This window comes from Prosopis cineraria, unplaced genomic scaffold, assembly GCF_029017545.1.
Source record: "Prosopis cineraria cultivar Desert tree isolate PC_DT_omini unplaced genomic scaffold, ASM2901754v1 PC14, whole genome shotgun sequence".
In the NCBI taxonomy this organism is placed as follows: Eukaryota; Viridiplantae; Streptophyta; class Magnoliopsida; order Fabales; family Fabaceae; genus Prosopis; species Prosopis cineraria.
The window spans coordinates 7,884,133-7,906,233 of record NW_026555345.1 but is presented as its reverse complement, the minus strand read 5'-3'; the positions used below and the strand labels follow the sequence as shown (position 1 = coordinate 7,906,233).

The window sequence follows — 22,101 nt, the reverse complement described above, 5'->3', positions numbered from 1 at the left end:
CATTGTTGGTGCAGTGTGTGCAATATTTGATGGCAATTGACATGCTTTTTATTATCATCATGTCAAAGAAAATTACAACTCTGAATTTACAAAAATTAATAGAGGCATGCGAAGGATTGATAGGATAACAAAGGAAGATACACTTAAGTTGTTGGATAATATTGCATATGCAAGGTTGGAAATAGAATTTCATATTGCTATGGGTCATTTAATGATTTTTTCCCCATAATTGGCAAGATGGTTAGAAACAAATGGGGATATAGATTGTTGGGTATTAGCAAGATTTTCATATAAAAAATGGGACAATATAACAACAAACCATACTGAATCTTTCAATGCTTGGTTAGTGAAAGAGAGAAAATATCATATATGTGCATTAATAAATGAACACCGAGCAAAATTAGCAAGAAAGCTATACAATAGCAAGATAGAAATGGCGAATTGGTCAAACAGAGTTGGACCACGTGTTGAAGCAAAATTGAGGGAGAATGTATTGAGAGCTAAAGTTACAATGGCTGAACATTATAGTGTGAATATGATACTAGTGAAGGTATGAAATAATGACTTGAGAGTGAATTTAACATTACAAGAATGCTCTTGTCAAAAATGACAAATAGTAGGAATTCCTTGTGCACATGCATGTGCAGCAATAAAATTAGTTCAGGGTAATGTGTAATCATATGTTGAAGAATACTACACTATTTGTGCACAAGAAAAATTTACAGCTCCACAATAATGATTTCGGTGGAAACCATTAACATGCCTCAATTGATGGAGCTACGTTATGAAGATTATGAAAAGAATACCTTTTCGGAACCACCACTGACTACACGTCCCCTAAGGCGACCACCTACCAAGCGAAGAGAGTCACAGTTTCAGAATAAAAAAGTGTATCATTGCTCGAGATGTAATCAAGCTGGACATACCAAGAATAGATATAGGAATCCTAATCCAATGTAAGGATTGAAAGGGGTGAAAACCATATGCATATTAGTTTAAAATTGAAATGCATATGATTTTTACTTATTTTGTGCATTTTGCTGTTGAATGACCTTTTGTACAGACAGCCCCCTCATATGTTTTTTGTACTTGTGGAGGTGATAGGTTATGTAAATAGGATTGCAGTCTATGTTATTTTTTGGTAAGCAGACTACATAGGTACTATTTAGGTAGGTGGGATATTTTTTTGTGTAAAAAGAGATGGAAATATGATGTATAAGTATTGAAATCAGTGTAATATAATGCTGATAAAAATTTAAGGTCTCGATTTATGTGAGTGGAAATGCTGTCATGGCATAAGATTGTTGAATTCACCAACGTAGCATAGGGATATTGCTAATGTAACTACTAACAACATAGAACCTCACTTGGGATTAAAATTTTTTGTGGTATTTTAGACATTTAAAAGACTTGTTAGATAATGGACACTAATAACATTGATTAGCAATTTTATATCCGAATCAAGAAAAATTCCTATCATATGTTATGAAATGAATAACCCTACTTGAGTGTCATTGTTTATCAGAAGATACCTATCAGAAATCGGGATTCAGTAACCTTACCTAAGAATTCTGTAACCTGAGTTAGAAAAGTAGCTAACGTGTAATGTGAAATGTCCTAACATGACTTCGAAACTCTCTTTTTTAAGGGTAAGTCTTGCCACAAATTAGGTTCCAAAAATCTCAATTGAAAATTCCCTAACCTACCTTGGAAACATAACTAACGTATGTTGTGAACGTGCCTAAGTTGACTTGGGAATTCATTATTAAAGGATAAGTATTGCCACAAGTTGGGTTCCAATAAAGTCACTTGGAATAGACTAACCTAACTTGGAAAAAGGTGAACACATGTTTTGAAAGAGCCTAATGTGTCTTGGAAATTGATTGCGTAAGGATAAGCCATTTGGTACAAGTTCTATTCCAACAACCTCACATGAGAATTTGATAACATAAGTTGGAAAAGTAACTAACTTATGTTGTCAAAGTTCCTAATGTGACTTGAAAATTTATTATTTGATGAAAACTAACATGGCCCAAGTTGGGTTCCAGTAAAGTCTCTTGTGAATGTCCTAACCTAACTTGAAAAAAAGCTGAACGTATGTTTTGAAAGAGCTTAACATGAATTGGGAATTCATTGTGTAAGGATAAGCCACTAGGCACAATTTGTGTTCCACCATCCTCACTTGAAAATTCTGTAACATATGTTGTGAAAAAATTGAACATCAATTTTGAAAGTAACATGAGTCAATGAAAATCAAGAATGGTTTGTCAAATTTCTTGAACATGTTGTCAAAGTTTTTTTTAAATTAATTGCTATATCATATACAAGAAGCCATAAAAAAAATTTAATTACATAAAGGTTTAATTTACATATCACAAAAATATCTACACTATGATTTCAATCTTTTGGATCCTGCATGCCTAGCATTCAAAATAGACGTCATGACTTGAGAGACCACTCTGTTGTGTGGATGAGTCACCAGCCAATATAATACCTCACTCCTCATTTCACTCAATTGTTTCTACACAATCAGATAAAGTCAACTCACAAGACAGAAAATTGTCACACATAGGGATTATATCTTAACTTTAACATTTGTTCCTACCATTGTTAGAGGAGGCATAGTAAGGCCGCCCCATTTCTCTCATGCAATATTATTCCACTATCTAAGGCAAAAGATGACATACATTCCACAATCAGATCTACAAAAAAATATAAAATCTGTTAGCACGTAGTTGGGAAATATACACTTAACTATATGTACACAACTTTAGCTTTTTTTACTCACATTGTCGATTGCTGTTCCATAGGCACCACTTTCAATTCTAAGTCATAATTGTCATCAACAAGTTCAGATTTTAGTTTCATTAATATTTCTACAAACTTTCTTTTCTGAGAATAAGAACAAAGTGAATGATAAGCTTTCACCAACAAAATTTTATATATCATTATATAGGAAAAGGCATACCATAAAATATGCCATTTTTTCCTTCTCTTTCGGTAACAGCACTTCCTTCACTTTCTTTGTATTCTTCTTTTTCTTCTTTGATTCTGTACTAAATGGTAGCGTCGAGTCCAGCACATATATTGTGGCTATTTTTGGCTCCACAACATAGCAAAACTAGTGCAATGGAAACACTATAGGAAAAAAAATAAAATCACAATCTCCTATGTTATACCCAATGTTAGTTGGCATAAAGTCCTTCAAATGGCTATCTAAGTCCCATTTTTTTATTAGTGGATTATGGTTCCCTTAAATAAAAAATGTAACACTTGTAACTTGTAAGCACTTAATAAAATAAAGGAATTAAACTGTAAGACAAACCGCAAAATCTGGATCAAAAATGTGTCGTCACACAACTTGATCCTTTTCCTTTTGCTCATTGACCAAAAGTCTTCCAATTAATGTAATAACCTACATAACAAAATTATAGTTACATTAAAATTTTAGTATAACTTAATCTATTTTAACTAGCACACTTGCTCATCGAACTACTGATCCATTATCTAAGACCTAGACACTTGCATTCATATCTTGTTAGATAATACTGCTCAATCTCCATAATTTTTTTGTTACAGAAAACAAAATTATATTAACCAATCGATTATAAACATATCAACTAGTAAGGTTAAATATCATACTCATGTCCCTCATTGGATGGAATAGACTTTGTATAGTATTAGTAAATTTCTTTTTCTGTACATTGTCCTCTTTCTTCACATCCTCTTTTTGCCTTCCCTCTATCATCCAAAAAGGGTGAACGAATAGTGCTAACTATTTGTCATTGTGACCTTCTTAGTGTCATTTCACCCTTAGAATCTTTTTTTCTAATTAGCTTTTCTACTTCTTCTTCTCGTGCACGATTCTCCCTCCTTTTCATTTTTATCTCCTTCTGCTTGTCCTTCCTCTTCTTCTTTTTCATCTTCTCTAGATCCCCTTTCCTTTTCATTTTTATCTCCTTCTACTTGTCCTTCCTCTTTCTCCTTCTTATCTTCTCTGAATTCTCCCTCCTCTTCATTTTCATCTCCTGTCTCTTCTCCTTCCTCTTTTTTTGTCATCATGTTCCAACTCTTCCTCCTCTTCCTCTTCACTATCATGCTTTTGAACAACTTCCTCTCCTCTTCTTTTACCTTAGAGCTTAAGGAGTCTTTGTGCAATTCCACGTGTAAAGGTCACAATATCTCTGCATACCTCTTTTAGGTCCTGCACCATATAAAATGTCATATGTTTAAAATTATATAAAAAAAATAACTTTGCTAATTAACAACCATCATTTTGCCCTTACCAAATCATAAAATGAAGTCATTTCTGAAAGCTCTACTGAGAAGCTATCATGTCCTCGAGAAGGGTGATACAAAATGCCATGATCACTTGCCTTCTCAAGTTGAACTCGTGTTGTCACTCTCTCCTCTGTCCAATGTTCCAGAGTATCTTCTTGTGATGACACCTCAATTGGCTCCAATGGAAATATTTGAAAGTAGAAAATCTGCATATTTACATCTATATCATATAACCCATAGAATTTTGCAAAATAATTAACTTATAACAAATTATATCTTAATTTACCCACATACCGCAAGAGGAAATAAGCATCCTCTAATAGTTTTTTTGTGCCCATCCTTCTTCTCCCATGCTTTATATTCGGCTACCTCCTTTCCAAGCTCAGATAGTATAAAAGATGACCAATCATAATGTACAGTTCCCAAATTTAATCTAGACATGATTTTCAATAGTTTATCACTTATTTTGGAACTCGAATTTGGACAAAGAAAATTTCCTAAGCAATAGAGATTGAAGAGAAACTCAAATTTATCATTTTCTTTCCCCGAGAGTATCCTGTCCTTAATTACATTATAGGATACTTTTTTAAACTCCTTGTTTAACAACTTTAATTTATTCTTATCCCCATTCATGTCAACTATCTCCCTATCATTAGGCAAGCCAAGTAAGGCATGACACTAGTACAAAATATAAAATTTATGGGGTACTTTTTATATAGGTTGGAAGGTAAACGGTGTAAAAAATAAAGGCGGTGGCATTTTTATAATTATATTGAATTATGTGATACTTTTTACACTGGGTGTCCAGGCACCGGGTGTAAAAAGTGTTTTTTAAAATCCTTCATTCCGTCCTCCATTCATCAGTTCCCTCTCCTCCTTCTCGCACCCTCCCTCTCGTCTCCCCTTCGTCCACCCACTCCCCCTCTCCCTCGTCTTCTCCCTCGCCAGCCCCCCTCCCCCCCGTCCGCCAAGCCCCCTCCCCCCTCCCCCCTCCCTCGCCACCCACTCCCCCTCCCCCTCGGTCCACCCAGCCCCCTCTCCCTTCCCCTCGCCCTGCCACCCCCCCCCCTTCCCCTAGGTTCGCCCAACCCCCTCCCTCTCCCCCTCGTCTTGCCGCCCCCTCCCCCTCCCACTCCCCCTTCCTCGGCCGTCCCCCTCCCCCTCGTCCCCTTGCCCACCCCTTCCCTCTCCCGCCCCCCTCCCCTCTTCCTCCCTCTTGCCCCCCTCCATCACTCCTTCTCCCTCCCTCTTAGTGTTGAGCCGTTGCTGTAGCTACTGCCACCCAGGTATGTGTTGAATATAAATTTTTAAATTTTATAATGTTTAAATTTATTTTTTAATGATATTGATTGTTGTTGGGAGTGTCGTTAGTGGCTTCATAAGGCCTCAGGTTGTTGCATGTGATCATTTATTTGGTTTAAAATTGTTAATTTTCTCCTGTAAAATTTTTTAAAACTTTTGGGAAGTCCAATTTTTAGGGGAGACTGTCGAAATTTTTTTTGAATTTATTCTTTCCTCTAATTTTCTTAAATTTAGTTTTTAATGATATTGATTGTTGCTAGGAGTGCTGTTAGTGGCTTCATAAGGCCTCAGGTTGTTGTATGTGATCATTTATTTGGTTTAAAATTGTTAATTTTCTCTTGTAAATTTTTTAAAAGTCTTAGGAGATCCAATTTTCAGGGGAGATTCTGCCAAAATTTTTTCAAATCTTAATTTAATTAGGAACTTAGTTTCTTAAAATAGTTTGAAGATAATAACATTATTCTTTAGGAGGTGACACATGGATCGTAGTTGGATGAATGCTAGACGAACGAGTGACGAGTATGATAATGGGGTGAAAGAATTTTTGGAATTTGCTAAGAAAAATACTGTTGACAATAGTGAAAGGTTCTATTGTCCTTGTGTTAATTGTTTGAATGAGAGGAGACTAGATGTTGCCGAAATAAGAGAGCACTTAGTTTGTGATGGGATTTGCAAAAATTATACAATATGGATTTGGCATGGTGAACGATTGGAAAATTATAGTAACACATCTCAATGTGTGGGAGTTGATAATCTTGATGATGAAGTAGAAATGAATGAAGATCGATTAGAGGACATGATCTGTGATGTTGGGGAAGAGGCTTTTGAACGAACACATGTGTATGATAACCTGTGCACTGATGCAGAGAAGCCTCTATACCCGAGGTACACTGATTTTAGTTTGTTATCTGGAGTGTTAAAACTTGTTACCTTAAAGGCAAGAGTTGGGTGGAGTGACCAAAGTTTCACATGGTTGTTAGAGTTACTTCAAATAATGTTTCTGAAGGGTAATGTACTATTAAATCGTTATTATGATGCCAAGAAGATCTTGTGTCCAATGGGTATGAAGTATAAAAAAATACACGCATGTCCTAATGATAGTGTGTTGTACAGAAAAGAGCTTGAAGGGGAGGAGAAGTGTCTGAAATGTGAGGCACCATGGTACAAAGAGAAGGGGGCTCCTACAAAGGTCTTATGGTATCTTCCAATTATACCAAGGTTCAAGCGTTTGTTTGCAAATACTAATGATGCAAAGAACTTGATGTGGCATGCAAATGAGAGGATATCTGATGGAAAACTTTGACATCCAGCCGATTCTCCTCAATGGAAGAAAATTGATCAATTGTTTCCCGAATTTGGCAATGAGCCAAGGAACTTGAGGCTTGGACTTTCTACCGATGGAATGAATCCTTATAATAGTCTTAGTAGTATACATAGTTCATGGCCTGTTCTTTTGATGATTTACAATCTATTACCTAGGTTGTGTATGAAATAAAAGTACATGATGCTATCCATGTTGATTTCAGGACCAAAACAACCAGAAAATGATATTGATATTTACTTAAGACCTCTGATTGAAGATTTGAAAATGTTATGGGAGGTAGGTGTAGAAGTGTTTGATGCAAATCAGAAGGAGAATTTTAAGTTACGTGCTATAATCTTTTGTACTATAAATGATTTTCCTGCATATGAAAATTTGTCTGGTTATAGCGTGAAAGGTCATAAAGCTTGTCCAATTTGTGAAGAAAGCACAAACTACCATCAACTTCAACATGAAAGGAAGACAATCTACCTTGGCTATCGAAGGTTTCTTAGACGAGATCACCCATATCGTAGATTGAAGAAATCTTTTCATGGTCACCAAGAATACAATGATGCTCTGGATGCTTTGACTGGGGATCAAGTATATGAACGTGTGAAAAACATTAATATTGTCTTCGGTAAGACTAAAAAGAATACTGGTGCAAAAAGCATATGAAAAAAAGGTATATCTTTTTTGACCTCCCATATTGGCACAATCTTAAAGTAAGGCATTGTATTGATGTTATGCATGTGGAGAAAAACGTGTGTGATAGTATTATTCGAATGCTTCTGAACATACCAGGTAAGACTAAGGATGATGTGAATGCAAGATTGGATTTGAAAGAAATGGGAATACGGGTAGACTTACACCCAAGACCAGAAGGTAAACGAACTTATTATCCCCCAGCCTCTCATACATTGTGCAAATCTAAGAAAATAAGTTTTTGTGAGTGTTTACATAGAATCAAAGTTCCTTTGGGGTATTCTTCAAATATTATGAAGCTTGTATCTGTGAAAAAGTTGAAATTGGTAAGCTTAAAATTTCATGATTGCCATGTCTTGATGCAACAGCTATTACCTTTGGCTATTCAAGGCATATTGAAAGAAGATTTAAGACTTACAATAACCAGACTTTATTTCTTTTTCAATGCTATATGCAGTAAAGTTATTGATCCCCGTAAACTAGAAGAGTTAGAACAAGAAGCTTGTACTATCTTGTGCCAACTTGAGATGCACTTTCTTCCTATATTTTTTGACATTATCGTTTATTTAATAGTGCATCTAGTAAGGGAGGTAAAATTGTGTGGCCCTGTTTATTTGCGATGGATGTACCCAATTGAGAGATACATGAAAATACTGAAAGGGTATGTCAGAAATCCATTTCGACCTGAAGCATCGATAGTTGAGAAATATGTTGCTGAAGAAGCTATGGAGTTTTGTTCTGATTACTTGTCAAGTACAGAATCAATTGGACTTCCTAAATCTCATCATGAGAAAAGGCAATATGGTCAAGGCACACGTGGAGTATCAGTGAAGAGCATGAATCATGATGAATTACAAGAAACACATTTATATATCTTGAATAATATTGATGAAGTTAAAGATTACATATCTTCTCATAAAGAACTTTTAAAGGCAAAAAATTATCGAATGAGAATGACAGAATAAAAGTTGTTGAAAGAGCATAATAGGACTTTTGTGAATTGGTTCAAGCAGAAAATTTTGAATGAAAGTGGTGTTTTTGAAACAGTTAAATGGTTGGCTGGAGGTCCTAACTTTGATGTTATATGTTGGAGTGCCTATGATATTAATGGGCATTCCTTTTATACAAAGTCCTTGGATAAGAAGAGTACGGTGCAAAATAGTGGAGTTATGATAATGCCTGAAGCCATACACTTTTCTAGTTCAAAAGATATGAAATCTAAACTAGCATTCAGGACTTACTTTGGGGTTATTGAAGAGATTTGGAAGGTTGATTATACAAAATTTAGAGTTCCTGTTTTCAAATGCAAGTGGGTTGACGTCAATAGTATTCGTGATAATAAGTTTGGATTTACAATAGTTGATCTTAAAAAACTAACTTTTGGAGATGAGCCATTTATTATGGCAGACCAAGCTAAACAAGTTTTCTATGTCACGGATCCAGTAAATAAAAATTGGTCAATAGCACTTAAAGGAAAAAGGATGATTGATAGTAATGATGATCATGAATCAAATTTTGATATTTTTGAAACTCCTAACTTCTCAAGTGGGCTACCAATTTTGGATGTGGTAGATGAAGTAGATGATGAACATACCATAAGAAGTGATCACTATGAAGGGATATGGGAGAATATCCCTATATGAGTTTAGTTTTGAAATTAAAGTATGTTAATTTAGTTCAATTAAATTTATGTTATGGGATTGTTTTTTTAATTATCTTATCTTTGATTATTTTTTTAATTAATTTCATTTATTTGAATTAATAGGAATATAGAGAATCAAGGTGATGACACTCAGAGCCAATCAATTGGTGATGTTGCTCCTAGTAGGGAGTTGAGTCAGGGCACCCCTAGTGAGGAGCGGAGTCAGAGCCAGTCTGTGAGGAAGGGGAGACGTGGCACACGATTAAGAGATCTGACATTAAGTAAGAGTGCTGGACGTAGATTACCAATTCAATTTGGCCGGAAATGGAATCTGATAGGGCCACATAAAGCCAAGTTTGTTAGTTTTCTTGGCCTCCTATCGTGTACTAAGCCTCCTATTGTGTTTAAGGACTGGCCTGATGTGCCAGAACTTGTGAAGGAACAGATTTGGGAAAGTATTCAGGTAAATAATTAAAAATTAAAATTTTTTTATAGTTATATATTATTGGGAAATTATTGATTATTATCTTATGTCTTCATTGTAGCTCACATACGATGTTCCATCTAATCAAGATTGTCGACACAAGTTGATTTCTTACTGTAAAACACGTTGGAGAAATTTTAAGACTGATCTTGCTAGAAGATATATCTTTATCGAGGTGCCAGAGGGTCAGGCTCGTCCCAATCCTCTTGATACATACCAGTTCCTTAATAAAGATACTTGGGAAGAATTTGTCAGGATTCAGACTTCTGAAAAGGCTATAGTTTGTTAATTTTTAATTTATTTAAGTTTTATTTAGATTTACTTCAATTATAAATCTAAAATTCAATTTATTAACAGGAAAAATGAGCTAAAGGGTGAGAAATTGCTCGGCAGAATCAATGCCCCCACACCCTGTCTCGTGGAGGTTATGCTAGAGCTGATGATATACTGATGGCAGAGAAACAGAAGAAGAGAGAAGAAGAAGCCAAGTCTGATCCTTCCATACTCCTTTCTCCACCATTACCTGTCTCTCAAGAGGAGAAATGGAGATATGGATATCAGTACAAGAAAGGAGGCTATACAAGTGAGACAGCACGGGAGATTGTCGAGAGGATTGTAAGTAAAATTATTATTCCTTGTCCCTTTAAATTTCTATACAATTGTATATATTATTAATTAATATTATTATTTTTATATTATAGGATACTCTTAAGGAGTAACAAGCCCAAGGAAGCTTCATTCTAGAGGACAGAAATGATATCTTAACAGTTGCTATAGGCAAGCCAGAGCATCCGGGTCGTGTGAGGGGCGTTGGATATGGTGTGGGCATTAAGGACTACTTTGGAGCACCTGCACATCCCAATTCAGGAGGTGTAGTGACTAGAGAAGAGCTTGATACATTGATATCCACTGTGAGGCAGCAAACTAAGGATGAGTTTGAAGCTTCATTTACAGCTCGGCTTCTATAAATGAAAGAGCAAATGAAGGAGGAGATGATGAGCATGATGAGCTCACGACAGGAGACAACTGTTGAACCAGTTCATACGTCTCCTGCATTTCATAGTACAAAAGGGAGTAATATTCTTGAGCGTGTGTTAGAGGGTCCTTCTAGTGACAACATTGGTGAACCATGTGAGATATTTCTAGAAGATCCTGATAAATGCTTGGTTGCTCTTGGTAGCATCTATAGCTTGGGGTCAACCATCCACCACAAGCAAATTCAAGATAATCAAGTAAGAGTGGTGGTTGCAGATCCAAAAGTTCTAAATGCTTTGGTTCCATTCCCTACTGATGAGGTGAAGATTGTGGTTGAAGCTATTGGCAATTTTATCTTATGGCCCAAGAGACTTGTGAATCTGGTTTAATCTATGGTATGAAATTTCATGAATTTTTATTATGTAGCAACTTCCTAATATATATTTTTTATTAACTATTTCTTGTCTTTTTATTATGTAGAAACTTTCCTTGCCGAATCTCCCAAAGCTTCCACAATGCTCGTTGACTCCATATCAGCGAATAACCTTAATGGCATATGATTTATCATTCGAATTCAAGAGTTTAGAAATGGATTCGGAGGTTGTAGGTAAGAAAGACATGATAGTGACAATTGAACGGGAAGATTTGGTTCGACTTCTGTCGAATAATCAGCTTACCACACCACACATTGAACTATTTATGATGTAAGTATATTTTTCTTTAATATAATTGCATTGTTATAAGTAAACTTAATCATCAAGTTTAGTAAACTAATATAATTGCATTGTTGTAGGTATCTTCATCATTTGTGCATTACATCGGGCAAAAGTGATAAGTTTAGATTCCTTTACCCTCATCACATGACAAAGAAAGGTAATACTCCAGAGTTAAGGGCCGTGTACCTTTAATAAAGAATAAGTGAAATCAAAAAGGACATTTTTTATGGCTCCGTATGTGCACTCGTAAGGATCAATTTATAATTAATAGTTTTTTAATATGGATTTACTTTAACTTGTATCATATTTAGCAAGAACCATTGGCAGTTATTTATTCTTTCAATGAAGAGCAATACTGTCATCTTTTTATGCTCCCTCCATTACAAACTTGAGAAAGAAATGAAGAAAACGATAGACTTGTAAGAATACTTTTACTAAACTATTTAATTTAATTTTTTTTTGAATATTTTTACTAACTTGGTAATCTTGATCATAGGGCAATGAGAACATATTAAAATGTAGTCTTACAAAAGCATGGACATGAGCTCAAGGATCCCACATGGATTGAGCCAAAGGTGATGCTATATTTTATTAATATGTTCAATTATTAAGATTTCTTACTATTTTTTTATGATTTGTTCTTATACAGAGTCATAGACAACCGGTGAGGATGAACTTGTGCAGTCTATATGTCATGAGGCACATGCTCAATATTATCATATTAGGCATGACCGAATTTACAAAAGAGGTCAATATATATATTTTTAAAAATTTTATTTTATTATGTTATTTGAGATTGATTAATATGCCTACTTTATGAATCAAATTTTAGATGTTCGACAATTCGGATGCATTTTCTGAAGCTGAAATTGAAGACATCCGCATACGTTGGGCAACCTATTTTGTGGAGAACTTGTAAGGTTTTTTGTTACTTTTAGACATGTTTTAATTTTGATAGTTGACACAATTTAGATAATTATTAGTTTTCCTAATAGTTAAATAGTTTTGTATAATTGATAAATACTTGATAAACAATTGTAAATGAATTGAGTTGTCTGATTTGGCAATTTTTATGCACAGGAATGGCAATTTTGACAATTTAAACAGTTATTAGTTTTTTTAATAGTTAAATAGCTTTGTATAGTTGATAAATACTTGATAAACAATTGTAAATTAATTGGACTGTCTGATTTGGCAATTTCTATGCACAGGAATGGGTAAAATTAATAAAATAAATATAGTATAAAAAATAAAATACATTTTACACCGATTATTATCATAACCGTTGTAGAATATAATATTTTTTACATCGGTTATGGTAATAACCGGTGTAAAACATGTACTTTTTACACAGGTTCAGATCCCAACCGGTGTAAAAAGTACACTTTTTGGTTATGGTAATAACCGGTGTAAAAAGTAAAAACATTTTACATCGGTTAGGATCTGAACCGAACTTTTTACACCAGTTCAAATCCTAATCAGTGTAAAAAGTGTAAGTAAATTTTTTTTAATTTTCTTGTATATAATTTTCAACATCAGCTCTAAAACCGATGTAAAAAATTTAATTTTTACATCGGGTTTATAATCGATGTAAAAAGAGAGACTTTCTACATCCCCTGAAACAACATCGTCTCTTTAACCACTGTAAAAAGTCATTTTTATTTTTGTACTAGTGTGAACTACTTTGCCATTGATGACTTTCCTTTGACCTCTAATGAAAAGGGATGCTGTAGGAGGATCAAATGCCTTCATCACTTCGTCGCATAAATCTCTAGGCAACTTGTGACATTTAATAGTTAAAAGCTTACCAAATCCTATTCTATTAACCTTATCCCTCAAAGATTTTCACTTTTTGATATAATCAAAAACTTCCTTCATCTTTGTCGGAGAACACCTTGTCTCAAATGAAATCTGTCTAAGTAAAACAAGTCAGCACCATTACTTGAATTCATCACATTTTTTATGCTTGAGGTCAAAAACAACGTACCTCGTAAGCTTTTATACCAGCGTTTTCCTCCTTAGCCAAACACTTATAGTGATCTTATTCTTCTGATGTCAACTTTTTCCATGCTGCAACTGCTTCTGCATTGAGTTTTTTCAAATCATTTCCTTAGGTTGTATACTTGCCACGATATGCCTCTTTGAACTTGCTCAAACCAGAACAATTTTTTTTTCCTTAAAGGATTTCCTTTTGTTTTAGCCATTATCCTGCACATAAACAATTAGGGTAAAAAAAAACTACTATTGAATGTATCTAACGTCACCAATGAATACACAAAATAATGCCATTAGATTTACCAAACATGAAATTTGAATTTTCTTCATTGAACATGCGAGGGTCAGGGAAAGTCATAGTCACAGCCTCCCTAACTTCACTAATTTTTTGGTTAAGATTGCATTCTTCTTTTACACAAGCAAATTTTCAAGTTAAAAGAACCTTGTCAAACCTTTATTTTTAACTATTTTATTAGTCTATAATATCTTATCGATCTTTCTGCTATAATCTATATTTATGTTTTTCTTCTATTATAAAAAGGAAAGCTTTTCCAAATCCAGAGACCAAACACCAAACATGCCAATGTAGAACCTAAGTTTTGGTGTAACATATGGAAGGAATCAAGGAAGAGTCCAAAGTTCTTGTTAAGCAGTGCCTTTCTTCCTTTTGTAACGGTCCTATATTTTAAAAGAGCTAGCTCTGGGCTGATTTTCATTACTTGTTGAAAGACACATAACCAAATGTTACAAATTTCCAGTTCATTGCTAGTATATGTGCTCAGCTAGCAAAAGAACAGAACAAAATAAATTCATTTTACAATATAAAAATACTAGATGAACAAAAGGCTTCTGACTCTTTCTTCTCAAATTCATGGCAAAATCATAGAATAGAGCAAAAATTAGGTTTGAATATCACATAAATATAAACAAATATGAAACTATTTTGGGATCACAAATCAATATTACTACAGTTTCTTCTCTTTTGCAAATACCTTACTGGAATGACATTTGGAAAAAAAATGCACAATCAACAACAAACACAAAATCAATCTCGTCCCTACCAAAGAACAGACCGAGGGATGGAAGGAGAGAGAGAGAGGTACCGAACCTGGAAGAAGAGAAGAGGAGGCACCGACCACAGAGCACGCACACCGGACTGAAAATGGGAGCAACAATAGAGGACCTCTCACCAGCGACTGTGCACCCCTGGAGCTGATATAGAGAACTCGATTAGTGATTAAGCAACCGACCGAGCTGAAATAGAGGAAGACGACGAGAAGGAGCAACCGAGGAAGACACCGAAACAGAGCAGGAATAGGGCTCTCTCATGTGCGGTACCTTTGTTTTAAGCTCAGGGGCATTTTCGACAATTCAATATTTTTTGATCCCAATTAAGGACCACAGTCCTAATTTGGAATTTCTATTTTTCAGGATCCCTAATTAAAATTAATATCCTTAGGGGGTCCTTAACTGTCATTCTCCCTTTATTTTATCAGTCAACACCGTTAATTGGCCAAAAAATAATAATACTGGAGCAATATTGCATTCCTTTTAAAAATTAGAGAACAATATTGTTATATCAAGAAATGTAGAATATCAATAATTTTTGAGGGACCACGTGCATATTACATACATGTGTGTGTACATATATATATACATGTATGTATGTATTTTTGATTGGATCAAACTGGCTAGGTAGCATACCTTGCTGATGCCTAGCCCTACCTAATGTTCAGCTCGGCCCAAATGAACCCAAAGCATTCTATGCCTTTGTTTGTTTTTGGGGCCCAGCTAGGCAATTTTTTATTGGGTTGGGCATGTAGGGCAACCAACAAGTTTAACAATTTTATTATTTATAATGGAAACTGTCAGCAACTTATCTTTTAAATTATTTTATTAAAGATTTAACTATCATTAATCCTCTCTTTAAACACTTAATTATATACAGATCTCATATAAAAAATTAATTATTATAAAATTTATTAACAACTGAATTAAAATTATTGACAATACAATTTTTTTAGTTTAATTATTAATGGATATTATAATAATTAATTTTGTCATGTGAGACTTTAATATAATTCTCTCCTCGTTACATTGTAAATTATATTATACTAGTTTAAAGGAAAAGGTGTCAGTGACTCAATTCTTTCTTATTTATGCGTGGGATTTGCTTTGTAAGATCATGAAGCATGTATGAAAGGGTCTTCATGAAGTTCTTCGCACTGATGGATTTTAATATTAAGTTCATTAATATTATAAAAAAGATCGCTTACGTATACCTCAATCAAATCATGTACCCACCCAATATTTTTAATTGTGTCCTGTTTCTCCCGGGGTTCCAAAATACTATTTTGAAATTGTGAACGCAGATTAAAAAAAATCAAAGAAATAACTTAAATTTGGACAAAATATATTAGCATTCTACTAAAATACCCTATTTATTATAGTGTCTTAAAATAACTATTTTTGTTAAAGAGTATAATTATTTAAAAATAATTAATTTTTTTTAAAAAATAAAAGTGGCAATTATTTTCAAAATAAAACTGCACATTTAAAGTGGCAATTATTAAAGATTAATATTGTAATATATATTTTATAAAAATATTAATATTAATGAACATAAATTATATTAAAATTAAAATTTTAAGAAAATAAAGTAAAATAAATGTAAATTGAATCTACTAATTTATCCTCATTATATTAAATTTCTAATTCATCAAAGAGTGTTTTGTGCATGAGTCTTTGAAATATTATTTTAACCAGCTTGTATATTTAAATTTTAAAAAACTACTAAATAAATAAGTTTATATAACTGAAAATTTAAAATATTGCTTAATTTTTTAAAAATATATGCATTAAGTTTATTTGTTGGCAGTGTAAATGATTTTTAAACTATATTTATGCTTAAAATAAGGGTATTTTAGTTTAAAATATGTGATTTAAAAATTAATTAATGGTTAGATTGATAAAAAGATCTTTAAAATAGAAAGGGGATATATGTTGTATAACATTCAAGAAAAGTTTATATAGATTTTTAAAATAGAAAAAATTATAATTAAATATAACTAAAATTAAAGTTCTAAAACAAAAGTTAGTGTCTTTTGCTCTCTCTCTCTCTCTCTCTAAAAACATATATATATATATATATATATGAGATTGCTTTGTTCGCCCAAAAAGTTTCTTTTTAAAAGTAGAAAAATAAAAAGAAGTAAGAATTAAGAATTAAGTATCCAGATTCTCTTTATGTATGTAACAATTTAATTGAAAGATGTCTACCTTTTGCTCTCAAAATTTTGGAAGAGATAATTTCTACTGACAGTAGAGCCTATTCTTTATGCTATGCACACACACACATATAAAAGAACGTAAAGCCCAACGTGTGTGTGAGTGAGAAGGCATGTGTGTACGTTTACAAATAAGTAAATAAGTCAATTATGTTCTTACGCAACATATAAAATTCAAAGCATGATCGGCATGATTACTTTCAGCTAACTATCTTGATTCTTGACTTCCATTCGATATATATATATATATATATAATTATTCAAATAATATAGGCGGTCATGTAATAATCCTCGAATTTAATTTAATAAAAATTAGAGTAGAAGAAGTCTTGTCAATAATTCTATGTGAAGAATCTGTCAAACTTCATTGTTCATGAAATATGAACAACTACATTTATCAGACTCAGCAATATACACGAGACTCAATACTAATTTCATTATAAAACAGAAAATTTTCAGTAAATACACAAGTTGATCTTGTAACGAAATCTTTTAATTGGATCTACAAGTGCCAATGAGGTTTAAGAAAAGTCATGCATCTAATGGAATTAAATCATATAAATATAAATATAAATATATATATATATATATATATAAGAAATTTCTGAGTAAAAATGACCTATATATAGATAGAATTGCTTGAGAAATTATGCATAGAAAAATCCAAATGTGCGAGGCATGTGGTTTTGACCTGGTTAGTGCAGGTCTAATATGCAAGCTGATTGTGACTTTGCAATTGGTTGGCGTTCAATTATATTATGTCAAAAAGAAAATTCAACGAAGATATCATTATCATGATTTTGATAAGCATTTCTTGAGCACATACTTTGAAGAAAAGATTGTTATAGATCAAGTATATGAATGAGATTTTGGAAATAAATTATATGTTAAATAATAAATTGAAAATAAATATAACCTCATTGATGTCATAAAAGTGGATTATATTCAATTATATTGTGATTTGTGTGATGAAAACAAACTGATATCTTGTGTTGTGATTACATGTTCAAGAACGTGATTTTTTTAAAAGTTGAATTTGTTAGGCCTTCATTGTACAGCAAACGTAAAACTTTGACAAATTTCACATTGATATAAACAATATTCTTGTAACCAACCTCACTTGTTGAAATAAGATTTTTCGTTGTTGCTATTGTTGGATTTATTAATCTTCACAAGTTACTTATTTTTCAAGAAAGCTTATAACTTGTTACACGTACATTTTGAATTACCCTCTCAAAATAGCTATATACACAAAGAATTTAACAAACACCGTTGGTTTCACATTGAATTTTTTTTTTTTTACATAGGTTGCAGAAGAAACGTGTAGAAAACATGGCTGAGATCATTTTTATAATTATATAGTAGCTTACAACTGGGGTAGAAAATTTTAACAAATATTTTTTATCTTTTTCTCACATTTTTACACTGATCTTATAACACTTTTTGCACCAATCATAAAATAATAACACTAATTGTAAATTGTAAAAACTTTTTTTTACTAGAGCTAACAAATTACAAATCTTGAAGAGTTAATTTATAGAAAAGGAATAAAAAATAAATGGAATGATTAAATACCAAGGAAGAGAGTACACCTAAGGTTTCAAATTTTTTTTCCCGAAGGAAATTAAAAAAAAATAAAAACATACAGTTCTTGATAATTCATCCCTGAACATTTGCTGACGGATATAACAACGGGTAATAATTAACAATGAAATTTTTTCAAGGAAAATAATATATGAACAAATTAACCAAAAAAAAAAACAGATAGAGGGAAATTAAGAAAGCAGAAGATGGTGATGATTATATTACATAGGTTTTAATTCACGAGAAGCAACCAAGACCTTGGAAATCTCAAAGATGAGCCTAGCTTCAAACTCAGACATGGAAAATCTATCTGTCACTTGACGACCTTTTGGGATTCTCTTTTTGCCAAACACGCCATCGCCGCCGCCGCCAACACCGATCAAGCCTCCTCCTACTTTTCCAGAAAACCTCAACATCAAGTCAATATAAGCATCCTTCAGCTTAGTCAATAACTTCAATGGCGACCTAACCACCAATCTCAGCTTTGGGATTGCCTTGATCCTCAAATACCTCCGCGATCCTTTCAACCAAACCATCTTCGTCATCTTCTTCTTCCGCACTTTCTCCAGGATACTGCCGCTGCCGCCGAGTCGCTGGTATCTCATCCGCCGCCAGTTCATATTTAAGCCACCGGATCTCCGCTTCGGTAGGAGGGTTTCCGTTTCCATGTTTTGCAGGCACAGAGAGAGAGAGAGAGAGAGAGAGAGAGAGAGAGAGAGAGAGAGTTGATCAAGTTTAGTGAATAGCTTGGACTTAGAGAAAGAGAATGTTGGAGAAGTATGATTATCTATATATAAATAAGGATGGAAGGTGCATTGAATTTTCATTTTTCAATAGATTGACTTTTGTTTAATGTTATTACCATGAGAGGAATCCAGTTGTTGGATATTATTTAATTCTTCTTTAAAAAAAAAAATAGATGCATATGATATTGATGGATATAGTAGATTAGTTGTATCATTTGAGGTTGTATATATAAAGTTATAAACTATTTTTATTTTTTTTATTGTAATATTTTTAGCAATGTAAAATATAAAATAAAACCAATTTTTTAATCATCAACTTAAGAATAAAAATTATTAAATTATTAAATTATTAAATAAAAATACTAATGAGCTATTTTCAAAAAGAAAAAAAAGATACCACAACTCTCAAATGGATACTTTCTGACAAATTAATAATTGTGTATCTAAATTAATTAGTTGTTAATCCAATCTTTCATTGTATATAAAATGCTGATAATTTAAAAATAAGAATTTTTTTTACTGTTCAACCTCTCATAAAATAGACAAATTGAAGTCAAAATCCAAATCCATAACAATGTTCGATATAATATTATATATTATAAAATCATAAAACTTTTCTCTTCATTCGCATACGATCGGTGCAATAATAATTTATAGAAAAAATTTCAATAAAGGACTCTTGACCACAAATAATAAAAAAAAAACCCTTGAATTTATAAGATTTCATTAAAAAATCCTATAAAATTTATGTCAAATTTGTGACAAAAATGACAAAATTGCCCTCATTTAATTGAACATAAATGACTTGTTCATTCTCATATTATATATTGTTCGCTTACTTATGAAATATTATTCATTTTCTTACTTCATTTATTTATAGCTCCAGTTTCATTTGATTTCATTTCAAATTTTGATTTCATAATAAATGACTTGTTTATTTCTATATTGTATATTGTTTATTTATTTATAAAATATTATTCATTTTCCTACTTCACTTATTTATGGCTTTGAAATAAAATCAAGTGAAAGTAGGACTATAAATAAATAAAGTAAAAAAATGAATAACATTTCATAAATAAATGAATAATGTAGAGTATACGAATAAATAAGTCATTTTTATTGTTCATTTAAATGAGAGTAATTTTGTCATTTCTATCACAAATTCAAATAAAATTCTGTACAGGTGTTTTAGTGAAATTTTAAAAATTTAAGAGTCTTTTTTTTTTATTATCTCTAGTCCAAGGTCCTTAGTGAAATTTTTCCTAATTTATATACGTGACATCGGAGATAGACGGCAAAGTCGGTCTGACCGAAAATTAACGTTGCGGGTTTCAGACTTTCAGTCCATGTTCTAAGGGGGGCAATATGATATTGGAAAATTATAGTACATTAATTGAAGGCAAGAATATTAATTAAAACCATGCTATTAATTAATTTATTTTTTATATGTTTGGGCATTAATTGCATGATGTTGAATTCAAATTTCTTTTGCCAAGATGTTGAAATCAAAATTAATCATTAATATATTGTTATGCATGCATTATAGAGATTGTTTGCATACCTCAACAGAATAATCAATCAACATCACTCAAGAGGCATTTAATTGCTCTTATTTGTAGATAAAATTATATACTCCCTTCATTCAAGAATATAAAATATTTTTAATTAAATTTTATTCTCAATAAAGTAATTACATATTTTTTAATTAATCTTATCTTTTCATATTTACCTCTATTAAATACCTTATAATAAATATAAAGTCATCATCAATAAAAAAAATTTTAGATAAAAAGATAATAATTACATTTCAAAAAATTAAAAATACTTTACAGTTTTTACTATTCAACTTCTCAAAAAAAATTTTATATTTTTTAATAGAAAGAGTATATCAATAAAATTTATTAGATATATTTTACAATTTTAGTTTTTTAATAAAAATATAAATTATTAAAAATATTTTTCATTTAATATCTATTTACAGAAAATATTAAAAATAAAGAGAAATATTAATATTTAAATTAATAAAAACGCATTTTTATTAAAATATTTTATATTTTGAAACGTGAAATATCTTGAAAAGTAGCATCTTATTTGAGATAGAGAAAATATTTATTATTCATTTATTAATGCGATAGCTATTTATCTATACTAGTACTAGGTGTTTACACTCATTTAATTTGTTCATTATTTTCTTTTTCTATGACGAAGGATATCTAGAAGCATGAAGAAAAGAGATAAGCGGCAACGTAATCATTAAAGAAGTTCAAATAATTTGACCGTTTTCTTTTAAAAAAAGAGAGAAAAATCACCGTCCAATTCACTAAAATTCTTGGAAGATAAGATAACTAGCAATTTCTTTAAAAAAGTAAATTTGCATTACATTTTTTTTTAGAGAAAATAATATTAAAGTCCCACACAAAGAAATTAATTACTGTAAAGTTCATTGACAACTGAACTAAACTACATTAATGACAACTATTATCAATGGACCTAGCATTAATTAATTCCTTTGTGTGTGGCACCTAACTGTAATTCACTCTTTTTCTTATAATTAATGAATTTAAATAAGGATAATGTTAAATAAATTAATTAATATCCCACCAAGTACCTTATATTAAGAAACATCAATCTTTTTTAAAAGATACTTTATAATAAGTTATGAGAATATTTTAGGAACAGATTAATTTTTTTTTTGACCAAATAGGAGGAGATTAATTATGATAGGAGATAATTTTTCATACCACTAATCCATATTCAATACTATTAATGGCTCAGGTTTTGAGCATAAGCTAATTGAAAGTTACTTTTATTCTCTCCTTTTCCTTTCCTATTATTTGATTTAGTTCCCATTCTTCTTCTTTTTATTATTGGTTAAGATTAATATTTTGACCATTTAAATTTGGATTTAATATTTTATCAAATATATCTTTTTATTTGGTTCTTAAAATCACACCAATCATGAAATTAATATAATACTGTTTTTTGGTTGAAAAATAGAAGTATTATTTATTTGTTCATTCCCTTTTTTTTTTTTCTGACCAGCGGATCATTGAAATGTTATCTAAACGACTAATCTTTCAGGTC

The 22,101-nt window shown here is 31.8% G+C and overlaps 1 protein-coding gene across 1 annotated transcript; it reads right to left on the bottom strand.

Moving 5' to 3' along the window:
• Nucleotides 1-18,235: 18,235 nt before the first annotated feature.
• Nucleotides 18,236-19,017, bottom strand: LOC129291999 (uncharacterized). The gene has a single exon (XM_054929494.1). The coding sequence runs from the start codon at nt 18,937-18,939 to the stop codon at nt 18,493-18,495; it is 447 nt and encodes a 148-aa protein (XP_054785469.1). The 5' UTR covers nt 18,940-19,017; the 3' UTR covers nt 18,236-18,492.
• Nucleotides 19,018-22,101: the final 3,084 nt, after the last annotated feature.

Coding starts and splice junctions, on each gene's coding strand:
- LOC129291999 (XM_054929494.1), bottom strand. CDS start 18,939: ATGGAAACGGAAACCCTCCTACCGAAGCGGAGATCCGGTGGCTTAAAT.